The following is a 24,151-nucleotide window of genomic DNA, read 5'->3' on the forward strand; positions in this document are numbered from 1 at the left end:
AGAAAATCCGATATGTCACAGTTGATTGTGCTTCGATGACAATCCAATTAGGTTCTGGGTTCGAATCCCTGTCCAACACAAAGCTTTACCTCACGGTATTTCAAGTAATCTACTTGTGAAGAAGCAATATTTAACATCTCTCGTAGTTCGTTAACAAGGACAATAGATGCTGGGTAGGAATTCGCGTCCCTTAACAATGTTTACGCTATGTAATTTAAAGCTGATATTTGCTAACTGATACTGTCTAAAATCGAGGCATATCACTCTCTGTATGCCTAGTCAGGAATGACTGTTAGTTTCCGTCAGTCACGAAGTCTTTGCTTAGTCTGCATGACCTGGGTTTGAATCCATTTGCAGAACGAGACGGTTCGTCGTGTCATTTGTTCATACATATTCTCAACTAGCTGCTCGTGAATAACTTAAATTTTTAATGTCATATTGTGTTATATAATAAGTACGGCATGTTATTTTGAAGAGGAAATCATGAATACGACGAACTTACTACGTGAATTACCTATCTGACGTAATAATAAGAGTGGTAACGTTTCATGTATGTCATTTACTGTAATAAATGTAAACTTACAAGCCTGAAGAACCGTCTTATCTGTGATGAAATGTTCCCTGATATTTGTAGTACCTTGATATTACTTAACATCTTGAGTTATTACGATATAGAGCAGTTTTTTCTAGTGGTGACTTGTTGGAACCATTTTCAATAGTCAAACGACTGTACCGAGGGGCGATTAGAGGACCTGCTAGACAGCTGCGCTATGTGGGTTGCATTCGAATCAGGCGAAATGCAATTCAGGTCGTTCGGATACTTTTGAGCTCGACTGTACATGTACAGATCGTTAGCCTGCGCTAACACTTCAGACCTCTAACCTCCATGAATGCTAACTTCTCACATCTAACATCCATCACCACTGGCTGTTCACTTCCAACTGCTCAACAGTACTTCCATCACTGCTGGTGACTAACTTCCAGCTGCCCAACACTAATGGCGATTAACTTCCAACGAGTCCAACCAGCCACAGAGTCGCTTACGAAGAAAGCGCAATCAGAGATACAATGCAAAGCGCTACACAGCGTTGCCAACACAGAAGCAGCCCACTTACACAAAAAAGGTTACAACGAGGGGACCGGTCTTCTAAGGCTCTTTTCGTTGGGCACAGACTGCCAAAAGAGATAATAACAGGACATCACACGACAGATCGGGCTACTGGCACCAGAAATTCGGAAGGCGACGCCAGCAACCCCGCCACGGCTCACATGTAAAACATATGAATGATCATAATACAGCGAACGCAACAAATGGAATTGTCTTCCAATGAATTTGTGGCTGTGGCACCGGATATGAAAAGTAATTTATCTGTCAGTCAGTCAGTAGTAACAGCCTCTGCCTATGTAAGCTATTAACTCAAATGGTACTGATTCATATATTAAATTCACTACGCTTGAAGTATTGTACTAACAGATCGCTGCAGACCACTCATGTTACGAAACAAGAGAGTGTAAATAAATAATAATCTTTATTGAGGATGTAATTTTTGTATGTGGTTATATATTATACTAGTATTCAAATGGAGTGTGAAAACCCGCCTGGATAGCGAAGTGCTTTAAGGCGCCGCTTACGGGAATTTTTTTTAAAATAATAATGTTTATTACTTCTTTTATCGTTTTGTACTATGGACTTAGTCTTAATTTTGTGTCTAAACAACGAAAACTTTAAGTTGTTAGTTATATCTCGTCACTTAGTCACACAGACACACGATCACATATATGTATACAATTATTTTGGGTTTTCGCCAAGACTACTTCAATAGTTTCACTGTCGCACTTAGTTTGTGTCATCAGTTTTTAGTTATCAGTCTCTTCCAGCTTTTCTTGGTGCATAATATAATGTCGAGGAACATTGTCCTTTGCGCTCTTCCCATTTTCAGCTACCAACCAAATAAAATCTTCCATAACTGCATTGTTCCATCCGGTTCTTCTTTTTGTTTTGCATCTCATTAACTCAAGTGGTGAAACATAACTTGCATGATTGTGCCCAGTATCAGACTGGCGAGGCTTTCCCAGATGGAATCCGCCTCGCGCTTTACCGACGAGAGCTGGTGATCCGGCCTGCCTGGATGTAGTTTTTAGGCGGTTTCCCACGACCGAGGTGGAAAATACCGGACTTGTACATCTACTTCTACATTTACATACATGCTCTCCATGCAAGTGTACGGTGCGTGGTGGAGGGTACCCTGTATCATACCACTCATTTCCTTTACTGTTCCACTCGCAAATAGAGTGAGGGAATAACGACTGTCTGTACACCTCTATACGAGCCTTAATTTATTGTATTTTATCTTCTTGGTCCTTACGCGAAATGTACGTTGGCGGCAGTAGAATAGTTCTGCAGTCAGCTTCAAACGCCGGTTCTCTAAATTTTCTCAGTGGTGTTCCTCCGAAGGAACGTCATCTTCCTTCCAGGGATTCCCATTTGAGTTCCCAAAGCATCTCCGTAATACTTGCGCGTCGCTCGACCCTACCGGTAACAAACCTAGCAGCCAGCGTTTGAACTCGTTCTATGTCTTTGTTCTTTCCTACTGGCACAGATTACAAACAGTCGAGAAGTACCCAAGAATTGGTCGACCTAGTGCCCTATAAGTGATCTCCTTTACAGACGAACCAAACTTCCCTAAAACTTTTCCAATAACCGAAGTCGACCATTCGTCTTCCCTACAGTTACGCTTGGATATTTAATCGAAGCATTACTAATGCTGTATTCGAAAATTACGGATTTGTTTTTTTCTATTCGTCCGCATAAATTTACTTTTTCTGCTTTTTATATTTATAGTTAACTGCCTTTCATCACATCCAACTAGAAATTGTATGTCGTCTTGTATCCTCCTACAGTCACTCAACTTCGACACCTTGCCGTACACCACAGCCTCACCAGCAAAGAGCCGCAAATTGCTCTCACCTTGTCCCGACATAATTTATGTACGAGGCATATTCCAAAATAAAGGTCCGTTTGGTCATAAAAAAGTAAGCTCATGAGAACAGGTTTTTATTGGAACTGATATTTTAGTACATACCTGCGCTAGTTTTCCGCATAACCGTTGTTCACAACTACACTTTTTCTGCAAAGCTGCACCAGCTTTTTTAATCCTTCTGTATGAAAGTCTGCCGCCTGATGATTGAACCAGTTAGTAAAGCCAGTGTTGAGTTTATTGCCGTTTTGAAATCGTTGTCCATCCAGCCACTTTTTCAAATGCAAGAACAGGAAATAGTCGCTTAGTGAAAGGTTGGGACTGCAGGGACAGTGCTCAAAAGTTCCCAGCGAAAATATTGAATCTTCTCCTTGGTTTTGGCAGCGGCATGAGGGGGTGCGTTATCGTGAATGAGGATTATGCCACACGATAGTTTCCCACGTCGTCGGTCTTGGACCGCACATCTCAGTTTGGTCAGCGTTCCACAGCTGTAATTGTTGTCCCACGGTCCATGAAATGAATCGAATGGACGCCCTTTTCGTGCCAAAGACCGGTAGCCATTATTTATCGATTAGAGAACGGAGATTGTTCAAAAAATTTTTGTTTGGTTAAACTTGAATGGCGCCTCTGCATTGACTGTTGTTTAGATTGTGCTTTGGTGTCGTCTCGTCGACTGTAATGATGGGCTAAACTGATCACCTCCATATTCTCTGTAGCGCTCCAAAAACTGTCGTGCACTTCGCGTTCTTTGCTGTTTGTGCTCATCAGTGAGTATTTTTGGTACTCAACTCGCACACAGTTTTTGATATGCAAGCTGTTCAGTGACAATTCTGTAAACTGAGGTTTTAGCAATATTTCGGAATTCATTAACTACACATTTGTATGGTCATTTTGAAATTCTCGAGGCCATTTTCGAACTTGTTCGTCAGTCATTATTTCAAGTCGATAGACTAGGCATAACTTACAATGGATCTGAGGAGCTGAAAATTCTTTTGCCAGCAAAAATTTACTCTCAGCGACTGAATAACGGCTACTGAATCAAACTAACACTGCAGTAGTTACCTACAGAGTCTGTAGAGAGCGTTGCATGCGAGAAACTTCATTCAAGCCACCGTCAGTTAAATACTAGTCACCGGACAATATTTTTAGAAAACGCCTATCATAAGACAATAACAGTGTTCCTATTTCACTTTCAAGGGGAGTCTTGACGAGACCTCTGTCTCTGACTAAAGCACGCCGTCGAGGACAATATACTGTTACGAGGGTGAGCCAAATGAAAACCTTAAATTTGTAATAACAAATAGAAATTTCGCGCCGTTATCCTGTAAGTTGGTAAGCGTGCTACAAACAGCGTGCAGAATGGCCTGTAGGTGGTAGCATAGTGCAGATGCACATATGCCGTCGCAGTATCAGTATAAAGATGACCGCCCCACTTGCGACTTGCACCAGGCAAGAACAGCGTTCTGTTATTCGGTTTTTGCGTAGTGAAGGTGGGAAACCTATTGAAATTGATCGACGAATGAAGGTTCAGTACGGTGATGCATGTTAGTCACAGCAGCAAGTCTACGAATGGAGTAGAAAGTTCGCAAATGGTGTGACTTCAGTGGAAGATGCTCCTCGTCCAGGTCAGGCACAAAGAGTTGTGACTCCACAGAACATTGCAGCAGTTGATGCCATAGTGAAGGAGAACCGCCGAGTGACACTGAATGACATTTCAGCATGTTTACAGATTAGTCATGGGTCAGCACATCACATTGTGCATGATGTGCTCCAGTTTCACAAAATGTCTGCAAGGTGGGTGCCACGGCAGCTGACTCCTGAAATGAGAGAAAGACGTGTTGATGCTTGTGAAGAACTTCTTCGGCGTTTTGAACGAGAAGGTGATGGCTTCCTTGCAAGAATCGTTACTGGGGACGAAACATGGGTTCACTTCCACCAACCGGAAACGAAGAGAGCGAACAAGTGTACCACTTCTGCACAATAAATAATATTTTTAAAAAATATTTAAGGTTTTCATTTGACTCACCCTCGTACTTAACCGTACTTAACCGTCTGAATGGGCCACAGTATTATAGGAAAAACAGAGTTATACTTTACTTTGAAACAGTTGAGACCGCATCCACTACATCAGACACTCTACAACTAACTGAAATGTATTTACATTGGTGCTTCGGGTTCTTATGACCTCCAGTGTTGACAGCAGAACCTCTTTAACTTCTCCCATGAACCACAAAAGCCTACGTGTCATGCAAAGCGTTAATCAACCTTTGGGCCACTCACGCACATGGGAACCTATTCTGTATGCTCGTACTTTCGGCAACAGTGTGCAGTGTCAATTGCTGCTCCTCAGGCAGACGCTACGCAGACGTTTAGAAAGCGTCCTCGTAATTTAACATGAGATGTACTCATGACGCAGACAAATGGGGTACACTGATTCCACCCCTGGATGAGTGTTGCCGTCAGGTAAGGCTTCAGACCATCCACTGCGACTAACATTGCCCCAGGCCACATATTCTTCAACGGAAGTGAAATTTGAGGCAGCCTTTCCATTATGGGAGCCACTAATCCACAATGCTGAATTATCCACAGAACTAACCCCTTTAGACACAAGATAATATTTAAACAGAAAATGTTCAAAAAGAAGGAGAACTTCGCTTACCGTAGTCCGTAGCATGTTGACGCGGAATGACATGATTCCAGTAGACAAAGAAAACGAAGGAAATTAATCGAATTTGAAATGTACTCACGAGAAAATTACACAAAGAGAGATAATGGAAGTTATTGACTAGCCACCAGGGTCCTAGAGATTCCTTACAAGGGATAGCGTAGACGGTAGCACATACTGGCTTGGCGACTGCATGTACATTGTCAGGAACTCGTGGCGTCGACCACACGCATACGTGCCCTCAACTCTGGCGTCGTCAGAGCGACATTTTCATGATGCGACTAAATTAATAGCAAGCCTGGACTCAGCTAGTCTTACTTTAAGGTAATGAACATCGCAGAATGCGCCAATTTACATGTTAACAAAGAACTAATGAGCAACTGCTTCATGGAAAACGAATGACACAAGCCTGAGTATTGAATGAGGCGGAGTGTGGTGTCTCTGCCCATTTTATAGCCTAGCCTTATGTTTCCACAGCTAAAAACATTACATTTCCGACGCTATAGAGAGACTCCATTGTTCTACTCCTGTTATATCTTTATGGCGAATTAGGATTCGCTGTTTTAGAGTATAAAACATATGTAGCTCTAGAGACATTCTGCGATTTGTCAGTTGCGGTAGTAAGAAAAAAAGAAAGTTGGCTATTGTAGAAGTACACCTTCAGATAATCATGACCAAGTAAAGTTTATAAATTACACTCTATGTGCCCGTAGTTTTAGTTATTTGTATGTAAACGATATGGATGTTGCTCATCTGATTTCATTGCTCTACTGGATACTGGCAATCCTTTGTAAGTAAATTTCATATAAAATTTGGATGGGGCGTATATGCCATAGAGGATTGTAGTTTTCTTTAACATTTATTAGTGGCATTACGCAGTATCGAACAGCAACACTCCATTAAAAATTAGAACTGAGTGGCGTACTGTAGACTTTCTCTTGATGGAAATCCAAGTTGCACATCTGATCCCATTGTTCTACTGGAGTACTTGGTATTCTCCATATTGCATTTCATAATCAGGAGGGTGTGTAAATGCTGTAGAAGACTGCCGTCTCTAATGAGACATTTGTTAATGGTAGGGGAGGCAGTACCACAGAGAAATATTCTGCTAAAACAAAGAAGACTGACAGTTGTAAATAATGGTACTTGTAGGATACTTTACTGAAAACGGGGGCTGACAGGTGTAAAGTAGATGATCTTTGTTAGCACAAACTCGAACACAGGCGACGTGGGTATTATTCTGAAGGGTATCGTAGGACTGCGTTACTTATTTAAACTTTAAACATACTTTTCCAGTAGAATTTGAATCACAGCCACAGTTTCAGTAGCACACAGCTATAGAGGCATCGAGAATATGAACACTCTCTCACTGCTGTAGTAGAGGCTACGGCAGAAGGTAGCAGTTCTCCCACGAAGTAAACGGTGAGAGACAGGTGTGTGTCTTCTTCCGCAGGACTTGCTGGGCGCTGCTGGTGCTGGCGGCGGCGGTGGGCGCGGCGGTGCTGGCGGCCGACCAGCTGGCCGAGTTCTCGCGCAGCCCGACGCGCACCCTGCTCCAGGCGAGGCACCTGCCCGTCGGTAGCCTGCCCTTCCCCGCCGTCACGCTGTGTCCAGCCGTCAAGACCAACAGGACGCTGGCCTCACAGCTGCTCACGAGGTGCCTAAGTACCTTCTCCACGGACGGCTATTCTTATTAGATCTTTCGCGCCTCTTGGACCTGTTGCGCATGTTAGCTACCGAGAAAATTTGAAACCGTTGCTTTTGTATCACCCTCCGAGCTCCTGCGGTGGCGCTCGAAGTCCTATTCGCGGCAGCGGCCAGAACCACCCGCCGGTGTGCAGCACGTGAATCAAATTACGCGGCAGATCGCTCCGCAGATTTACTCAGAAACGTTTTTTCGCGGGCCTCCATTAATCCACTGCATTTGCAAGCAATTAAATCAGCCTTGGTTAATATCAAGAACTAAATGCACGTTTTAATCCTCCCCTGGAAGCGTGAAGTCAATTGAGACCACATACCACTTTTTGCACTTCGTAACTTACCGTTCTTGATCGAAAACGTGTTCTGGCTGAAGAGGCTAATAAGATTCTTCTTCAAATATGGGATGATACTCATGTCGATAATGAAAGTATTTCTGACCTGAATGATGATGAATACGTGCCCTTAGGTAGTGAAGAAGAGAAAGGCAGTGACGTAATGGAAGACGTAAGTAATGAAGATGACGTCATTCGTAGTGATGATGCAATAGTAACTAATGACAACTTTGTGGAAGATTATATCACTGGAAGGAATTGGAATGGTCTGGTTCAAAAAGCCTCCAACTAAGTGTCAAATTCTGCCCCATAATATAATTCTGGATAAACCTGGTCCTAAAGTGGCATCCGACAGTTCACTAAAAAAAGCCTTGAATCGCGAGACAGATTTAAGATTGTCACTATCCCCACACAACAATAGATATAATTCCTTACAAACGGAATATTTCATGACAGGGCTCGTCCACGAGATATTTAACAAATTTCGTTGTATGTCCGAAATCTGGACTTGTTTATTCATTACTAACCTCATGACCAAGCTTCTATGGGTAGCTCTAAGCATCGGCGCCGGAAGACTCGGCTGGCGTAGAGGTAATAAATTACGAGGGCGTGCTGAAAAGAAATGCCTCCGAGTTTTCATTCTGTTATCAGAATCAGTTGGTGTATTACATGTAACACACATTAATCGGTCGTGTTTGCCGCTTCACTGAAGCAAGTTGCAGTTCTCTGCCGCCAGAGGACTCCGAATTGTAACATGTAACGTGGGGGCGTGAAAAAATGGTTCAAATGGCTCTGACCACTATGGGACTTAATTTCTGAGGTCATCAGTCCCCTAGAACTTAGAACTGCTTAAACCTAACTAACCTGAGGACATCACACACATCCATGCCTGAGGCAGGATTCGAACCTGCGACCGTAGCGGTAACGCCGTTCCAGACTGTAGCGCCTAGAACCGCTCGGCCACTCCAGCCGGCGGGGGCGTGAAATGTAGTTATCTCGGTGTACTGCGAGACCCTCACAAAACTGAAATCACGAACCTGAAGAGTTCGTCAACACACGGTGCACCCTCACCTTCAGCCTCACAATGCCAGAACTCACACAAGCGCTGCGAAATCTGCAACAATCCAGAGCCTTAGGTTCTCTGCCATCGATGATCATTCTCCATACGGTCCCGACTTGGCTCCATCTGATCTACATCTGTTTCCAAAACTTAAAGAAAACTTTCGAGTAATTTACCTTGATATGTTGATGCGGTTCAAGTGGAGCTAAGGTAGTGGCACCGTCAACAAAGTCAAACATTCTTCTGTGACCGTATCAACAAACTGGTCTCTCGTTGGGAGAAATGTGTTCGTCGGCGGGGTGAATGTATTGACAAATAAATACGAGTATGTAGATATGAAAATTAAAGATTTACAATGTTATTAACGTTTGTTTTATTTAAAAAGCTTTAAGAAATTTCACATAATAAATTCGGTGGCATTACTTTCCACCGCGCCCTCGCATATATGGGGTGTCCCAAGAAACTCAGAAAAAGTTAAGGAGGAGGTGCCTTACACCAAAAGAAGTAAACAATGGCTCTAAAGCTCATATCTTAAGGGAATGAGCAATTGATCGTTTTCGATACTATGAAACACATCTCTTCTGCAAGAAGCTCTCTGCTTTTCATATTTTGGAGTGTATGGACCAAAACAAGAAAAAGATTGTTGATAAATATGGGCCCTAAAGTGCATACTTTACAGCTATGAGCACTTATTCAGTGGAAGAGATGTGTTTCACACTAGCGAAGATAACAAGTTCTCATAGCTCGTAAAGTATGTATTTTAGACCCAATGTTCACTAGACATTTTTTCTTGTTTTTGTCAATGCTTCCTCCTCCGAAGATAAGGAAAGCAAAGACCTTAAAATGGAGGAGATCTGTTTCGTGGTATCGAAGATGAACAAGTGCTCAGACTTCGTAATGTATGCATTTTAGAGCCCTTCTTTCGTTCTTCCTACAGCCAACTGAGCAGATTTGAAAGGACGATGCTAGTGGCGGGATGGTCCTTTCGGAGAATTGTCACACGATTTGCACGTGCTGCGTCAGTTGTGCAATGATGCTGGTACCAGTGTTAAGGTGAACATTCTCACACCAGTTGTTGACGTTCTAGACGTCCACGCAGCATAGACGGCCTCTAGCATTGTCCTATCCTAAAGGCAGCAGTTGCAGATCGTACAGCTACCATAGCACAGGCTTGTGAGCGCAGACGTGTCAATACGAATTGTTGCGAACCGGTTATTAGCAGAGGGACTACGGGCAAACATACCTCTAGGCCGTCTTCCACTCACATCACGGCATCGATGTGTACGAATCGACTGGTGCCGTCAGAGGATCACTTGGAAGATGGAATGCCGCTCCGTTGTCCCAAGCGATGAAAGCAGATTCTGCCTGCACACAAACGAGTGACTTACGCCTGGTGAGCGCTGTCTCGTAGGCCTTATAACATGGGATGCCATAAGCCACAAATCTCGTTCACTTTTGGTGTTTTGTGCAGAGGAAGCTAACCAGCGTTCGGTACGTGCAGAATGTTAGACGCCGCCGGCCGGTGTGGCCGTGCGGTTCTAGACGCTTCAGTCTGGAACCGCGTGACCGCTACGGTCGCAGGTTCGAATCCTGCCTCGGGCATGGATGTTTGTGATGTCCTTAGGTTAGTTAGGTTTAGCTAGTTCTAAGTTCTAGGGGACTAATGACCTCAGCAGTTGAGTCCCATAGTGCTCAGAGCCATTTGAACCATTTTTGCACTTGTCTCCAGCCGTGCACTTGTGCGATTGATGGGTCGAGGAAAGGCTCATTCGGCTCGTCGCCCAATAACTCTTATAGAACTACGTGAACAGGTCGAGCATTCGCAATCGGTACGATCGACTGGATTCCAGAATAAGCGCCCGAGGAGGCGACACCCACATACTAATATGGGTGTTTCGACATGCCTCGATACCTGCTACCTCAGAATCAGTTGTGCCGCTGATCTGTAAATGGAAGCATTTGATGTACCTCATACGCACTGTTGCAATAATAAATCTTGAGTGAATTTGAAACTTTTAAAGGGTGTACTAATTTATTTTTTGCGGCTGTGTATGTCAGTGAACTCGAGACTTTTAGAAAACAGGTCAAGCTTCGCCGTTCTCTGCACTTCCCTCTGGCGGCCTTTTACTTTATGTTTTTCCCGCCAGGTATCGCCTTCGCGCCCACCATTGCCACGAGATGTCACGTCAGATACCAGTTAAACTTCGAGCAAATATCACTACAAGAATTAAATACTCTTTATTACTATCAATTATATGCGCAAACCATCCTCGAGAATCACTCTGTCTGCTAGGGAAAATCGTATCAAAACCTCTACAGTAGTTACTCACATTAGCCGTCACTTGCAGACAGAGAAAACACGAATTTAGTAATATGTGTAGATGTATATATTCAGCAATAGATTTCGCTCTATATTGTACCATCTTCAAGCTATAAAGACGAAATGCGTTCCTGAATAATAATAAAAAAACAAGTACGGCTGTCGCACATACAATAAAATTTCTCAAACTTCCAAAAGCTCTCAGATCCGAAGAGTAAATTGGAAAACAAGCACTTCAGACCGGCAGTACACCATCTCTAATTGCTTTCTAGTAGCTTCCGCAGGTAATAGTCTCCATAAACAAAATAGGATCTCCATAAACAATACAGGGTAACAATCAAAAGTTAGAAAGGAGAAAGACATACGAAAAACGCGACACTTCAAGTTTCCGCTGGAAGAAGAGGTATTCATTGTTCTCTATTAGATCTCACCTAGTCCGCCTCGTTCACTAAACAAGCTCCCATCTAGCCAAGGCCTCCACCCTCTGCTTTTCATCTTATTCCTATCTACTAAGTGTACGGCCACTGAACTGCAACACTCGCCTAGAGAACGAGCAAGTGACTAAGACGAGTATAGTAAGACCAGAAAAACACATTGCTAACGTCATAATGTGTATTGCTCCACTTGAGAAGGATCGTTGAGTTTGTAAGATTACATTGTGAGAAACCACCAGTACAAGACTGTCATTCCATCGCCATATTTCAATAGAGTTTTTGCACTGAAGTACAAGCCTATATCGCAATATGCAGGTTACGACATGGTCTGTTCATCCCATCGTTTTTAAAAGTAATTTGGTGTTTGATATTGGACAGCTTCAGTGCAAACGTACCCTTGGATGAGAAAACTGGCTTTCTTGAGGTATGCGTATTGTCATTAAAATCCCACACAAGCTCTCTGTAGACTGATTAGCTGAGCAACGCTATCAAATCAGTACTAAAAGTTTGTTCTTCAGATTCCGTAATTATTTTAAGCAAAGGGAAATCCATACTAATAATAAATCTGTAAAACTGTCGTGTCTGTTTGCCTGTTTGAACACGCGCCGAAGTTAGTACACAAATTTTTATGCTAAAAATAAAATAAAAACAGCCTCGATCGCGTTTCCAGATTTTTTATTTGTCAGCAACCGGTTTCGGCCCTTTCCTCAGACCATAGTCAGGCTTTTCCCAACCATTATGGTGGCGTCAGACGGAGCGAGATGCGTAGAAGTAAAGTTATCACTAGCAACCTTACTTCTACGGATCTCGCTCACCCTGCTGTCACCAGCAGCCATAATGGTGGGAAAAAGCCTGAAGATGGTCTGAGGTCTTCACCTTTCCCGCGGCTTATCATACAACCGTCGCGAGAAATCCTATCCGGACGAAAATGCATTTCAAACCTGGTTGGATGACATCTTTAACTCACAACCAATAGGTGTGTTTTTGCGTCACCGTCTTCTGTCGGGTTGGATGCGGCCCGCCATGAATTCCACTTCCGAGCCAACCTCTTACTCTCAGTAGCACTTGCAATCTACGTCCTCATTTATTTGCGGGTTGTGTTCCTATATCTGTTTTCTTCTACATTTTTTACCCTCTACAGCTTCCTCTAGTGTTATGGAAGTTATTCCGTGATACCTTAACAGACAGGCCACCATCCAGTGCCTTTTTCTTGTCAGTGTTCTCCATGTATTCTTTTCCTAGTCGATTCTCCGGAGAAATTCCTCACTCCTCACATTATCAGTCCACCTCATTTTCAACATTCTTCTGTAGAAAAATATCTTAAATGATTCGATTATCTTGTGTTCCAGTTTTCCCATAGTCCATATTTCACTACCATACACTACTGTGCTCCAAAAGAAGGTTCGCAAAAATTTCTGCCTCAAATTAAAACCAAAGTTTGACACTAGTAGACTCTCTTGGCGAGGAATGGCTTTTTTACCAGTGCTAGTCTACTTTTCATGTCCTTACATTGTCCGTTACGGGTTATTATGCTACCTAGGTAGCAGAATTCCTTAACTTCATCTGCTTTGTGATCAGCAATCACGATGTCGCTGTTCTCATTCTGCTACTTTTCATTACTTACGTCTCTCTTTGGTTTAAACTCAGCCTATTTTCTGTACTAATTAGACTGTTCATTCCGTTCAGCAGATCATGTAATTCTTCTTAACTTTCACTCCGGACAGCAATGTCATCAGCGAATCGGATCATTGATATTCTTTCACCTTGAATTTTAATTCCACTCCTTTTATTTATATTATTGCTTCTTTGCTTCTTCGATGTACAGAGTTAACAGTAGAGGTGAAAGGCTACATCTTGGTCGTCCACTCTTATTATTCCCTCTTGGCTCTTGTACATATTGTATATTACCCGTCTCTCCCTACAGCTTACCCCTATTTTTCACAGAATTTCTAACATCTTGCTCCATTTTACATTGCCGAACGCTGTTTCCAGGTTGACAAACTCAATGAACGTTTCTTGATTTTCTTTTCCATTCTTCTGTATATTATTCTTGTAAGCAATCTGGATGTATGGGCTGTTAAGCTGTTTGTGCGATAATTCTCGCACTTGTCGGCTCTTGCAAATTGTCGGAATTACGTAAGTGATGTTTTTTCGAAAGGCAAATGGTACATCGCCAGACCCATACATTCTACATACCAACATGAATAGTCGCTTAGCTGCCACTTCTACAGGCGTGGCCGGCCGGAGTGGCCGAGCGGTTCTAGGAGTTACAGTCTGGAACCGCGCGACCGCTACGGTCGCAGGTTCGAATCCTGCCTCGGGCATGTATGTGTGTGATGTCCTTAGGTTAGTTAGGTTTAAGTATTTCTGAGTTCTAGGAGACCGATGACCTCATCAGTTAAGTCCCATAGTGCTCAGATCCATTTGAACCAATCTACAGATGTGGATTCTGTAAACTATGTCAGCGTTGTCAGATAGTTATAGTTAACGTGAAAGAACATGTGTTCAACAAACTAATGAAAACGCTATTAAAATAAGCACTGTACTAATACAAATGAAATACAACCATGATAACCTTACAACAAAAGTCTGTTTCAGTAAAACATAAAGTAGCTGTAAAACGGTCCGCTGCTCGTGGTCTCGCGGTAGCGTTCTCGCTTCCCGAGCACGAGGTCCCGGGTTCGATTCCCGGTGGGGTTAGTGATTTTTCCCGCCTCGAGATGACTGGGTGTTGTTCTGTCGTCTTCACCATCATCATCATTTATCCCCATCACGGTCGGTGAAAGGCAAACCACTTCCAGTAGGACCCTGCCTAGTAAAGCGGTGCGGGTCTCCCGCATCGTTCCCCTACGCTCTGTAAAGAAGCATGGGACTTCATTTCATCTGTAAAACGAGCGTGCTTATATCGACATGAATTAGTACGATATTATTCACTTTGTACTCCCAAGCGGTCTGTGTTTATTTGCTGCCCTGTGTCATACCAAAATAGTATGGAAAATAAAATTGTGTATTCACAAAAACCAGAAATTGTGTCACTAAAAGCGGAAACGGTCAGTATCAACTGTACCGTATCGTAAGTTTTTCGTCCTTACACTATGTAGTACTGGAAGTATCGGGACACTTTTGATGGAGAAATTGTCTTAAGATTTCCTTAATGATTTTCGATCAGACTCCTTGTAGCTCTGTCATAGAAAGGCAAAAAATTTGGAATCATGAGCGAACTCAGCCTTCACTTAATAGGGAAATGTGTTTTCTCAGAGTCAGCAAAGAGCAGAATCTGCCCTGATAGCCGAGTGGTGGCTGCAACAGATAAATCGGAACGTGAAAGATAAGGTTAGTTCATAATTCCACACAGAACAACTTTCTGGTCTCTAAACCATACATTGAGGACCCGATATCACATGTTAAGTGAAAATAACTCAAAGTATTCCATGGAAGTGCCACAAAAAATCAAGCTAATTTAGCACGATGATTCTGTGCCATCCAGAAAATAATTCGTCGATACAAAGTTGTCAAGCATATTCTATGCTGTTGTCCAGATTCAGTTATACTACCAGTAACAAGAATAGCAACAGAATGTTCACTCAGCGGGCTTGGTAGTAACTACAGCTGGGGTGTCTAAGATGCAGCTGCTGAGGACGGAAATGCCCAAAGTAAATCCCAATGGATGTTATTAGCATTCCTGTAACTAGATTTAAGGCCTAGAACATCTTTACTAATAATACTCACATTGCATCAACTGCATACTAAACATCATAAGCGCCGGCCGGTGTGGCCATGCGGTTCTAGGCGCTACAGTCTGGAACCGAGCGACCGCTACGGTCGCAGGTTCGAATCCTGCCTTGGGCATGGATGTGTGTGATGTCCTTAGGTTACTTAGGTTTAAGTAGTTCTAAGTTCTAGGGGACTGATGACCACAGATGTTAAGTCCCATAGTGCTCAGAGCCATTTGAACCATTTTGAACCATCATAAGTCGACAACTGTCACAATTATTTGTGTTTTTATGTCTTCAGCATCCTTAAAACTCAAACACTCATTCATCAGACGCGGTTCATATTTTTCGAGTATCTCGAGTGGTTGTACTGTGAACATCTTGAGTAGGCAACACATCTTTATTATATAGACTTAGGGAATATTTTTCTTCAAATCGCTGTCATAGGTTCCAGCCCCAAACAACAGAGCACTGATTGCAAAACATGAATATCCACAGGGACACTTCGTCAGCTGTGAACAACTTTAAGTTCTAACTAACGAAAGGCTACTGTCCAGAAACCAAATGCAGTGACAGAAGATGCAGGTCGAAAAGGCTTTGAATATGAAACCAGTGACGGTATTCCATCTTCGCCTGACATGAAAGAATAAGCAGTTGTTATCGGAACGTGCAACAAGGAACACAAAACGCTGACAGTAATGTCTAAAATAAATCTTGCTTAAGCAAAACTGACATTCAATCTGTACATGTACTCGTTATGATTACAATGTATTCTCTGCTGCTGGTTTGTCGAGAAAAGTGAAAAGTGCCTTTATTAAGGAGCTTTCCAACGTTCAGTACACTTAAGAGAGGAAGAAACAGTTTCATTAAGCTGAGCGTGGTGCAGAGATTTTACGCAGCACCTTCACGGAGTGTTATTAATTTAGAGCTTGTTGTTTTCTTATGAACGACACGTTTGGGCTACCGTAATACTCATATGACAGAGCTGTAGTGCGACGGCACAGATGGGCGGATGGTTTTAGAATAATATGCAGAGACTATGCATACGCTGATGATTCATAACGCCAAGTTACCACAACGTCAAATTATATAGCCCAGACTTAAATTTTGCCTGCGAAAGAATTGCTCAACAATAGGTGAGCAGCATGAGAAACACCACACCCCAAGCACAACTCCGACCCATTATATGCCAGTTAATCACAGCAAAACGTCTATGCTTGTATCTTTCTGCCAACAACTTAATTTCTTTCGAAGCAGACTGTGACATCGTTGTAAATTTGATAAACAAGTGTTACTTTACACCACACCATGGTTCACGCCCACTTCTTCCTCCACCCACCGCAGTGTCCCATATCCGCAGATTTACATCTACACTCACCAGCTTCTTGTTGATAGCATTTTGGCTGTCTATTATGCTGTTACTGTGAAGATTACCTTTTGTAAATACCAATATTCTGTACTGAAAAATCAGTGTTTCCATTCTTCCAGTTCCGCCATCCAAAAATAGTGGGAAAAAGCGACAGAGAAGCACCTAAGAACTAACAATTAATAATAAGTGAAGATTGGCGAACTCCACCAGTCATCTGACCATTATGAAAAGCTACTTCTTTGCCCACAGCACTGCAATCCGAACTGAGGGGTATCGTGGGACTCCGTCACTTATTTATGCTTTAAACATACTTCTCCAGTGGAATTTGAATCACAGCCACAGTTTCAGTAGCACTCAGCTAGAGAGGCATCGAGAATTTGAACACTCTTCATTGTTGTAGTAGAGGCTAGGGCAAAAAGTAGCAGTTTTCCCACAAAGTAAACGGTGAGGGACATTGTAACTCACGTGTAAAATAACCTTCTTGCAATCGAAAACTTAAATGTTCCAACTCACTGTCAATTAATACGCACGAACTGTTCAGAATATTTCATTAAAATTACAAGCAAATCTTTAGTGAGCTTATTATGATAATTCAGCTTCAGTCCTGGAAGTCTCATTAATGAGTTACAAAATATTTCCCATATAGCACTTTATACACAACTGTCTTTTAAAAGAAAGGAGTTTAGGTTTCAACATGTCATCAAGCTCAGATTGTTTCAAGGGTGTGGAAGGAAATCGACCGTACCCTTTCGAAGGAACTGTCCTGGCATCTACCTGGAGCGATTTAAGGATATCACAGAGGGCCTAAAGCTAGATGGCCATATGCAGATTTCAGTTATCGTCCTCCAGAATGTAAGTCTCAATATAGAATTCGATGCATGGTATATCATTTTAACAAGTTCGTGGATTGAGGAAACGTGTGTTGCGCCATCCTTAATATAGCAGTTACGAATAATACCCATGTCGCCTGTGTTCAAGTCTGTGCTAACAAAGATCATCTACTTGACACCTGTCAGCCCCCGTTTTTAGTAAAGTATCCTGCAACTGTTAGTCTCCTTTCTTTAGCAGAATATTTCTGTGTGGTACTGCCTCCCCTACCATTAACAAATGTCTCACTAGAGACGGCAGTCTTCTACAGCATTTACACACCCTCCTGATTTTGAAATGCAAATTGAAGAATAGCAACTATTCCGGTAGAACAATGGGATCAGATGTGCAACTTAGATTTCCATCAAGAGGAAGTCTACAGTACGCCACTCAGTTCTAATTTTTAGTAGAGTGTTGCTGTTTGATACTGCCTATTGCCACTAATAAATTTTCAACAAAAACTACAATCCTCTATAGCATATACGCCCCATCCAAATTTTATATGCTATTTACTTACAAAGGATTGCCAGTATTCCAGTAGAGCAATGAAATCCGATGAGCAACATCCATATCGTTTACATACAAATAACTAAAACTACGGGCACATAGAGTGCAGTGTATGAACTTTACTTGGTAATGATTATCTGAAGGTGTACTTCTACAACAGCCAACTTTCTTTTGTTCTTACTACCGCAACAGAAAAATTGCAGAATGACCCAGCGCTACATATGTTTCATACTCGAAAACAGCGAATCCTAATTCGCCATAAAGATATACACTACTGGCCATTAAAATTTTTGCACCACGAAGATGGCGTGCTATAGACGAGAAATTTAGCCGACAGGAAGATGATGCTGTGATATGCAAATCATTAGCTTTTCAGAGCATTCACACAACGTTGGCGCCGGTGGCGACACCTACAACGTGCTGACACGAGGAAAGTTACCAGCCGATTTCTCATACACAAATAGCAGTTGACCGGCGTTGCCTGGTGAAACGTTGTTGTGATGCCTCGTGTAAGAAGGGGAAATGCGTACCATCACGTTTCCGACTTTGACAAATGTCGGATTGTAGCCTATCGCAATTGCGTTTTATCGTATCGCAACATTGCTGCTCGCGCTGGTCGAGATCCAATGACTCTTAGCAGAATATGGCATCGGTGGGTTCAGGAGGGTAATACGCAACGCCGTGCTGGATCCTAACGACCTCGTATCAATAGCAGTCGAGATGACAGGCATCTTATCCTCATGGCTGTAACGTATCGTGCAGCCACGTCTCGATCCCTGGGTCAACAGATGGGGACGTTTGTAAGACAACAACCATCTGCACGAACAGTTCGACGACGTTTGAAGCAGCATGGACTACCAGCTCGGAGACAATGGCTGCGGTTACCCTCAACGCTGCATCACAGACAAGAGCGCCTGCGGTGGTGTACTCAACGACGAACCTGGGTGCACGAGTGGCAAAACGTCATTTTTTCGGATGAATCCAGGTTCTGTTTACAGCATCATGATGGTCGTATCCGAGTTTGGCGACATCGCGGTGAACGCACATTGGAAGCATGTATTCGTCATCGCCATACTGGCGTATCATCCGGCGTAATGGCATGGGGTGCCATTGGTTACACGTCTCGGTCACCTCTTGTTCACATTGACGGCACTTTGAACAGTGGACGTTACATTTCAGATGCGTTACGACCCGTGGCTCTACCCTTCATTCGATCCCTGCGAAACCATACATTTCAGCAGGATAATGCACGACCGCATGTTTGAGACCCTGTACGGGCCTTTCTGGATACAGAAAATGTTAGACTGCTGCCCTGGCCAGCACATTCTCCAGATCTCTCACCAATTGTAAACGTCTAGTCAATGGTGGCCGAGCACCTGGCTCGTCAGAATACGCCAGTCACTACTCTTGATGAATTGTGGTATCGTGTTGAAGCTGCATGGGTAGCTATACCTGTACATGCCATCCAAGCTCTGTTTGACTTAATGCCCAGGCGTATGAAGGCCGTTATTACGGCCAGAGGTGGTTGTTCTGGGTACTGATTTCTCAGGATCTATGCACCCAAATTGCGTGAAAATGTAATCACATGTCAGTTCTAGCATATTTGTCCAATGAATACCCGTTTATCATCTGCATTTCTTCTTGGTGTAGCAATTTTAATGGCCAGTAGTGTAACAGGATTAGAACAATGGAGCCTCTCTATAATGTCGGAAATGTAATGTTTTTAGCTGTGGAAACATAAGGCTAGGCTATAAAATTGGCGGAGACACCACACTCCACCTCATTCAATACTCAGACATGTCTCATTCGTTTTTCATGAAGCAGTTGCTCATTAGTTCTTTGTTAACATGTACATTGGCGCATGCTGCGATGTTCGTTACCTTGAAGTAAGACTAGCTGAGTCCAGGCTTGCTATTAATTCAGTCACATCATGAAAATGCAGCATTGACGACGCCAGAATTGAGGGCACGTATGTGTGTGGTCGACGCCATGAGTTGCTGACAATGTAGGAGTACATGCAGTCGCCAAGCCAGTATGTACTACCGTCTACGTTGTACCTTACAACGAATCTCTAGGACCCTAGTGGCTAGTCAATAACTTCCATTATATCTCTTTGTGTAATTTTCTCGTGAGTACATTTCAAATTCGATTAATTTCCTTCGTTTTCTATACAAGTATGGCAGTTACTTTGTCTGCTGGAATCTTGTCATTCCGCGTTAAGATGCTACGGACTACAGTAAGCGAAGTTCTCCTTCTTTTTGAAACTTTTCAGTTTAAATAATCTCTTGTGTCTGAAAGGGTTAGTTCTGTGGATAATTCAGCATTGTGGATTAGTAGCTCCCATAATCTAAAGGCTGCCTCAAATTTCATTTCCGTTGTAGAATATGAATTACTTTAAAATTTACGTTAACTGTTTCTTGTGTTTAACCATTCCATCTGTGCTATTACACTCATACAGAACGTTTCAGTAGAAGTATCTGTAGTGCGACGAGAAGCGTGACGCTGCCATGTTCATGGTGACAGGAAAAATTCTCTTAAAGTAAGAAATTGTTAATCTGAGGGTAGGAAAGGAAGCGACAGTTAGGTAATCAGGCAACATCTTTAATATTCCAGCAGTAGGATGCCGCCAGTTCGTTCACCTGACAGGGTTTGTAACATTATGTTCAAATGGTTCAAATGAGACTTAACATCTGAGATGATAAGTCCCTTAGACTTAGAACTACGTAAACCTAATTAACCTAAGGACATCACACACATCCATGCCCGAGGCAGGATTCAAACCTGTGACCGTAGCAGCCGCGTGGTTCCGGACTAACATTTTTTCAAATTAATCGAACTCACAGTTTTGTGGCGGCCTCGTGTGCAGTGACTGCTACAGACTGTTGGAAGAGCCGTTTTTAAGTTGTCGGATGGCTTTTTCCTTTCCCAAATGGCTCTGAGCACTATGGGACTTAACATCTGAGGTCATCAGTCCCCTAGAACTTACAACTACTTAAACCTAACTAACCTAAGGACATCACACACATCCATGCCCGAGGCAGGAATCGAATCCGTGACCGTAGCAGTCACGCGGTTCCAGACTGCAGCGCCTAGTACCGCTCGGCTACCGCGGCCGGCTGCCTTTCCCAAATGGGGAGTATTTTCTCGATAGTTTGGCAAGGACTATAAGATGTCGGTTGGGTAGGGTAGCTTAGCAAGACGAACAACCTGACGCTGCATCACGGCGTCCGTGTTCCATGGGCATGGTCAGGATTCGAGCTCACGGACCTTGGCGGCAAGGAGTTGTGTTGCGCTGCTGTCCCCAGCATAACCCGAGCACAGAGCGAACTTGCGTGGTAGACGCCCCCAGCAGTGCTGCGTAAGGTGGGCTCCAACCAGCCAGCACATTGCTGCAGGTGTCTTTTTTATGGTATCAAACCATCGTGGCTAGGCTTCTGCCTTCAAGTTCCCAGGCTATACGCAAGTGTTCCAAAGTCACAAGATCATTTAACCACCATTGAGAACGTATCAAACTACAGAAAGATTCAGGTAGCGATAGGCGGCTGAGGTTGTCCTGGATCACATGGCGTTTCGCTGTCTACTAGCAGCAGGTGGGCAGCCAGCCTCCTGTGCAGGTGGTTGGAGGAAAGAGGCCTGGCGGAGGAGGCGAGCACGGCGCGCGTGGAGGCGGCGCTGGCGGCGCTGTCGCTGCAACAGTTCCCCTACTTCAAGAGGCTGGCGCCGTTCGTGCGCGCCGCCGGCCCACTCGCCTACCACCTGCGCGACCTCAACGTCACAGACTTCATGCTCAAGGTGAGCGTGTCACTGCAGCTACCGGCACTGTGCAATGCTACGTTAGGCAATAACAATCGATACCAGTATAAATGCAGTACCTGACAAAAAATATGAAGCACGCATAAAGGGATGAGGAAACGAAATTTAACTTCATAGCTTGAGTGGGTATGTGATGTTCAGTGATTGCAATGTCGAGACAAACTTAGAAATAACTTGACAGTATGAGCCGACTTATCAGTATGACCTCTCTGGACTGGATGTGTGCACTGACTCCTTTGGGTTTCCGTTGTATCCACTCCTACGGCAAGCTGGTCCACAACTGTTTTAACTTGATATCCTCGATACTGTCTCTAGGATAGAACTGAGGTTCGAGCTGGTCCTAGACATGGTCTATTGGGCACTGAACTGGGTATCTTACAGGCCAGGGTGGGGGGGTATTTCAGTATCAGGAGGACAGTTTTTAGCAACAAGTGTCCTGTGCGGACGAACACTGCACAGTTAAAAAATAACATCTACATCTACATCTACATTTATACTCCGCAAGCCACCCAAAGGTGTGTGGCGGAGGGCATTTTACGTGCCACTGTCATTACCTCCCTTTCCTGTTCCAGTCGCGTATGGTTCGCGGGAAGAACGACTGTCTGAAAGCCTCCGTGCGCGCTCTAATCTCTCTAATTTTACATTCGTGATCTCCTCGGGAGGAATAAGTAGGGGGAAGCAATATATTCGATACCTCATCCAGAAACGCACCCTCTCGATACCTGGCAAGCAATCTACACCGCGATGCTGAGCGCCTCTCTTGCAGAGTCTGCCACTTGAGTTTATTAAACATCTCCGTAACGCTATCACGGTTACCAAATAACCCTGTGACGAAACGCGCCGCTTTTCTTTGGATCTTCTATATCTCCTCCGTCAACCCGATCTGGTACGGATCCCACACTGATGAGCAATACTCAAGTATAGGTCGAACGAGAGTTTTGTAAGCCACCTCCTTTGTTGATGGACTACATTTTCTAAGCACTCTCCCAATGAATCTCAACCTGGTACCCGCCTTACCAACAATTAATTTTATATGATCATTCCACTTCAAATCGTTCCGCACGCATACTCCCAGATATTTTACAGAAGTAACTGCTACCAGTGTTTGTTCCGCTATCATATAATCATACAATGAAGGATCCTTCTTTCTATGTATTCGCAATACATTACACCACGGTACTGTCGCATGGGAGGTAACACATCAAGATGCAGGATGTCCTCGCCATGCCGTTCTGCCGTCAGAGCTCACTTGATCAGTAGCAGCCATCACCTGAGGTCACACCCAGTCGGTCCTCACACCGTGACGCCACTTCTCTGCCTCTACAAAACATGGGAAGAATAAGGCCTCTAGCCAGGTCCTGGTGGGTGTGAACCCTTCACCACCTTGGCTTCGTGCGGCGGCCCTTGTTCAACTTGGTCTTCATTCGCTTCCTAAGGACACTACTCCAGCCTCGCTCTATGGCCTTCAGTTTCACGACCTTCATATGGAACTTCGCGATAGCACCTGTGTATACACTGACCGTGGCGTCGGGTGTGCCTCCGTCATTCGCAACGACGTTTTTCGGTATCGGCTTCCGAAGCACTGCTCAATATTTACAGCAGAGCTCTTCGCCCTGTATCAGGCGATGCAGTACATCCGGCGACACAGGCTTTTCACTTGTGTCATCTGCTCAGTCTCTGAGTGCCCTTCGAAGCCTCTGTGTCCTGTACACCGTCCTTCCCTTGTGCAACGATTCCAGGAAATCTGTCACTTCCTCACTCTTGAAGGATGTTTATGTGGTTCCTGGTCACGTCGGCCTGACGGGAAACGAGGCCGCTGACGTTGCTGCCAAGGCTGCAGTCCTAGTCCTCAGCCCGCGGGTGCCTATATTCCCTTCGATGATATCTGTGTTGCTGTCTGTCAGCAGGTGGTGTCGCTTTGGCATCACCACTTATCCTTCCGTCATCAGACAACCTCCGGAATATTAAGCCTCTCCGAGGGCCTTGGACGACCTCCTCTTGGCCCTCTAGCTTGCGTATTGGGCTCTGTCTTGCTAGCCATCGCCATTTGTTAGGTGGTGATCACCCACCACTTTGTACACATTGCACTCAACTTTTGGTAGTCCGGCATTTCCTGTCGGAATGCCCTTTTTTTGACCGCTTACGTTCTCGTTTGTGTTTTAGCGAACGACGCGCGGGCTGTTGACCGCGTTTTAGTTTCTATCGGTCGAAGCAATATGGCGAAGGCAATTTAATTTTTAGCTCTGGATCTTCGTTTCTCCACGTCCCTGCTTTTAGCTGTCTTCTCTTCCATCGATTGGGATTGACGTTTAGTCGTTTCTAGCTCCACTATTTGTCTTCATGTTCTACAGTTTTGACATGGGTGCGTATGACCCTAGTTGTTTTTGCGCCG

The 24,151-nt window shown here is 43.9% G+C and overlaps 1 protein-coding gene across 1 annotated transcript in view; it reads left to right on the plus strand.

Moving 5' to 3' along the window:
* The window catches only part of LOC126481894 (uncharacterized), an 85,084-nt gene that overhangs the window by 39,935 nt on the left and 20,998 nt on the right, over positions 1–24,151 (plus strand). Inside the window, exons 2-3 of the mRNA XM_050105852.1 lie at positions 7,097–7,300; positions 21,561–21,738. Of these exons, the coding sequence (XP_049961809.1) occupies positions 7,097–7,300; positions 21,561–21,738 (382 nt within the window). The remainder of the gene's footprint in view (positions 1–7,096; positions 7,301–21,560; positions 21,739–24,151) is intronic.

This window comes from Schistocerca serialis, chromosome 5 (genome assembly GCF_023864345.2).
Source record: "Schistocerca serialis cubense isolate TAMUIC-IGC-003099 chromosome 5, iqSchSeri2.2, whole genome shotgun sequence".
NCBI classification, from domain to species: domain Eukaryota; kingdom Metazoa; phylum Arthropoda; class Insecta; order Orthoptera; family Acrididae; genus Schistocerca; species Schistocerca serialis.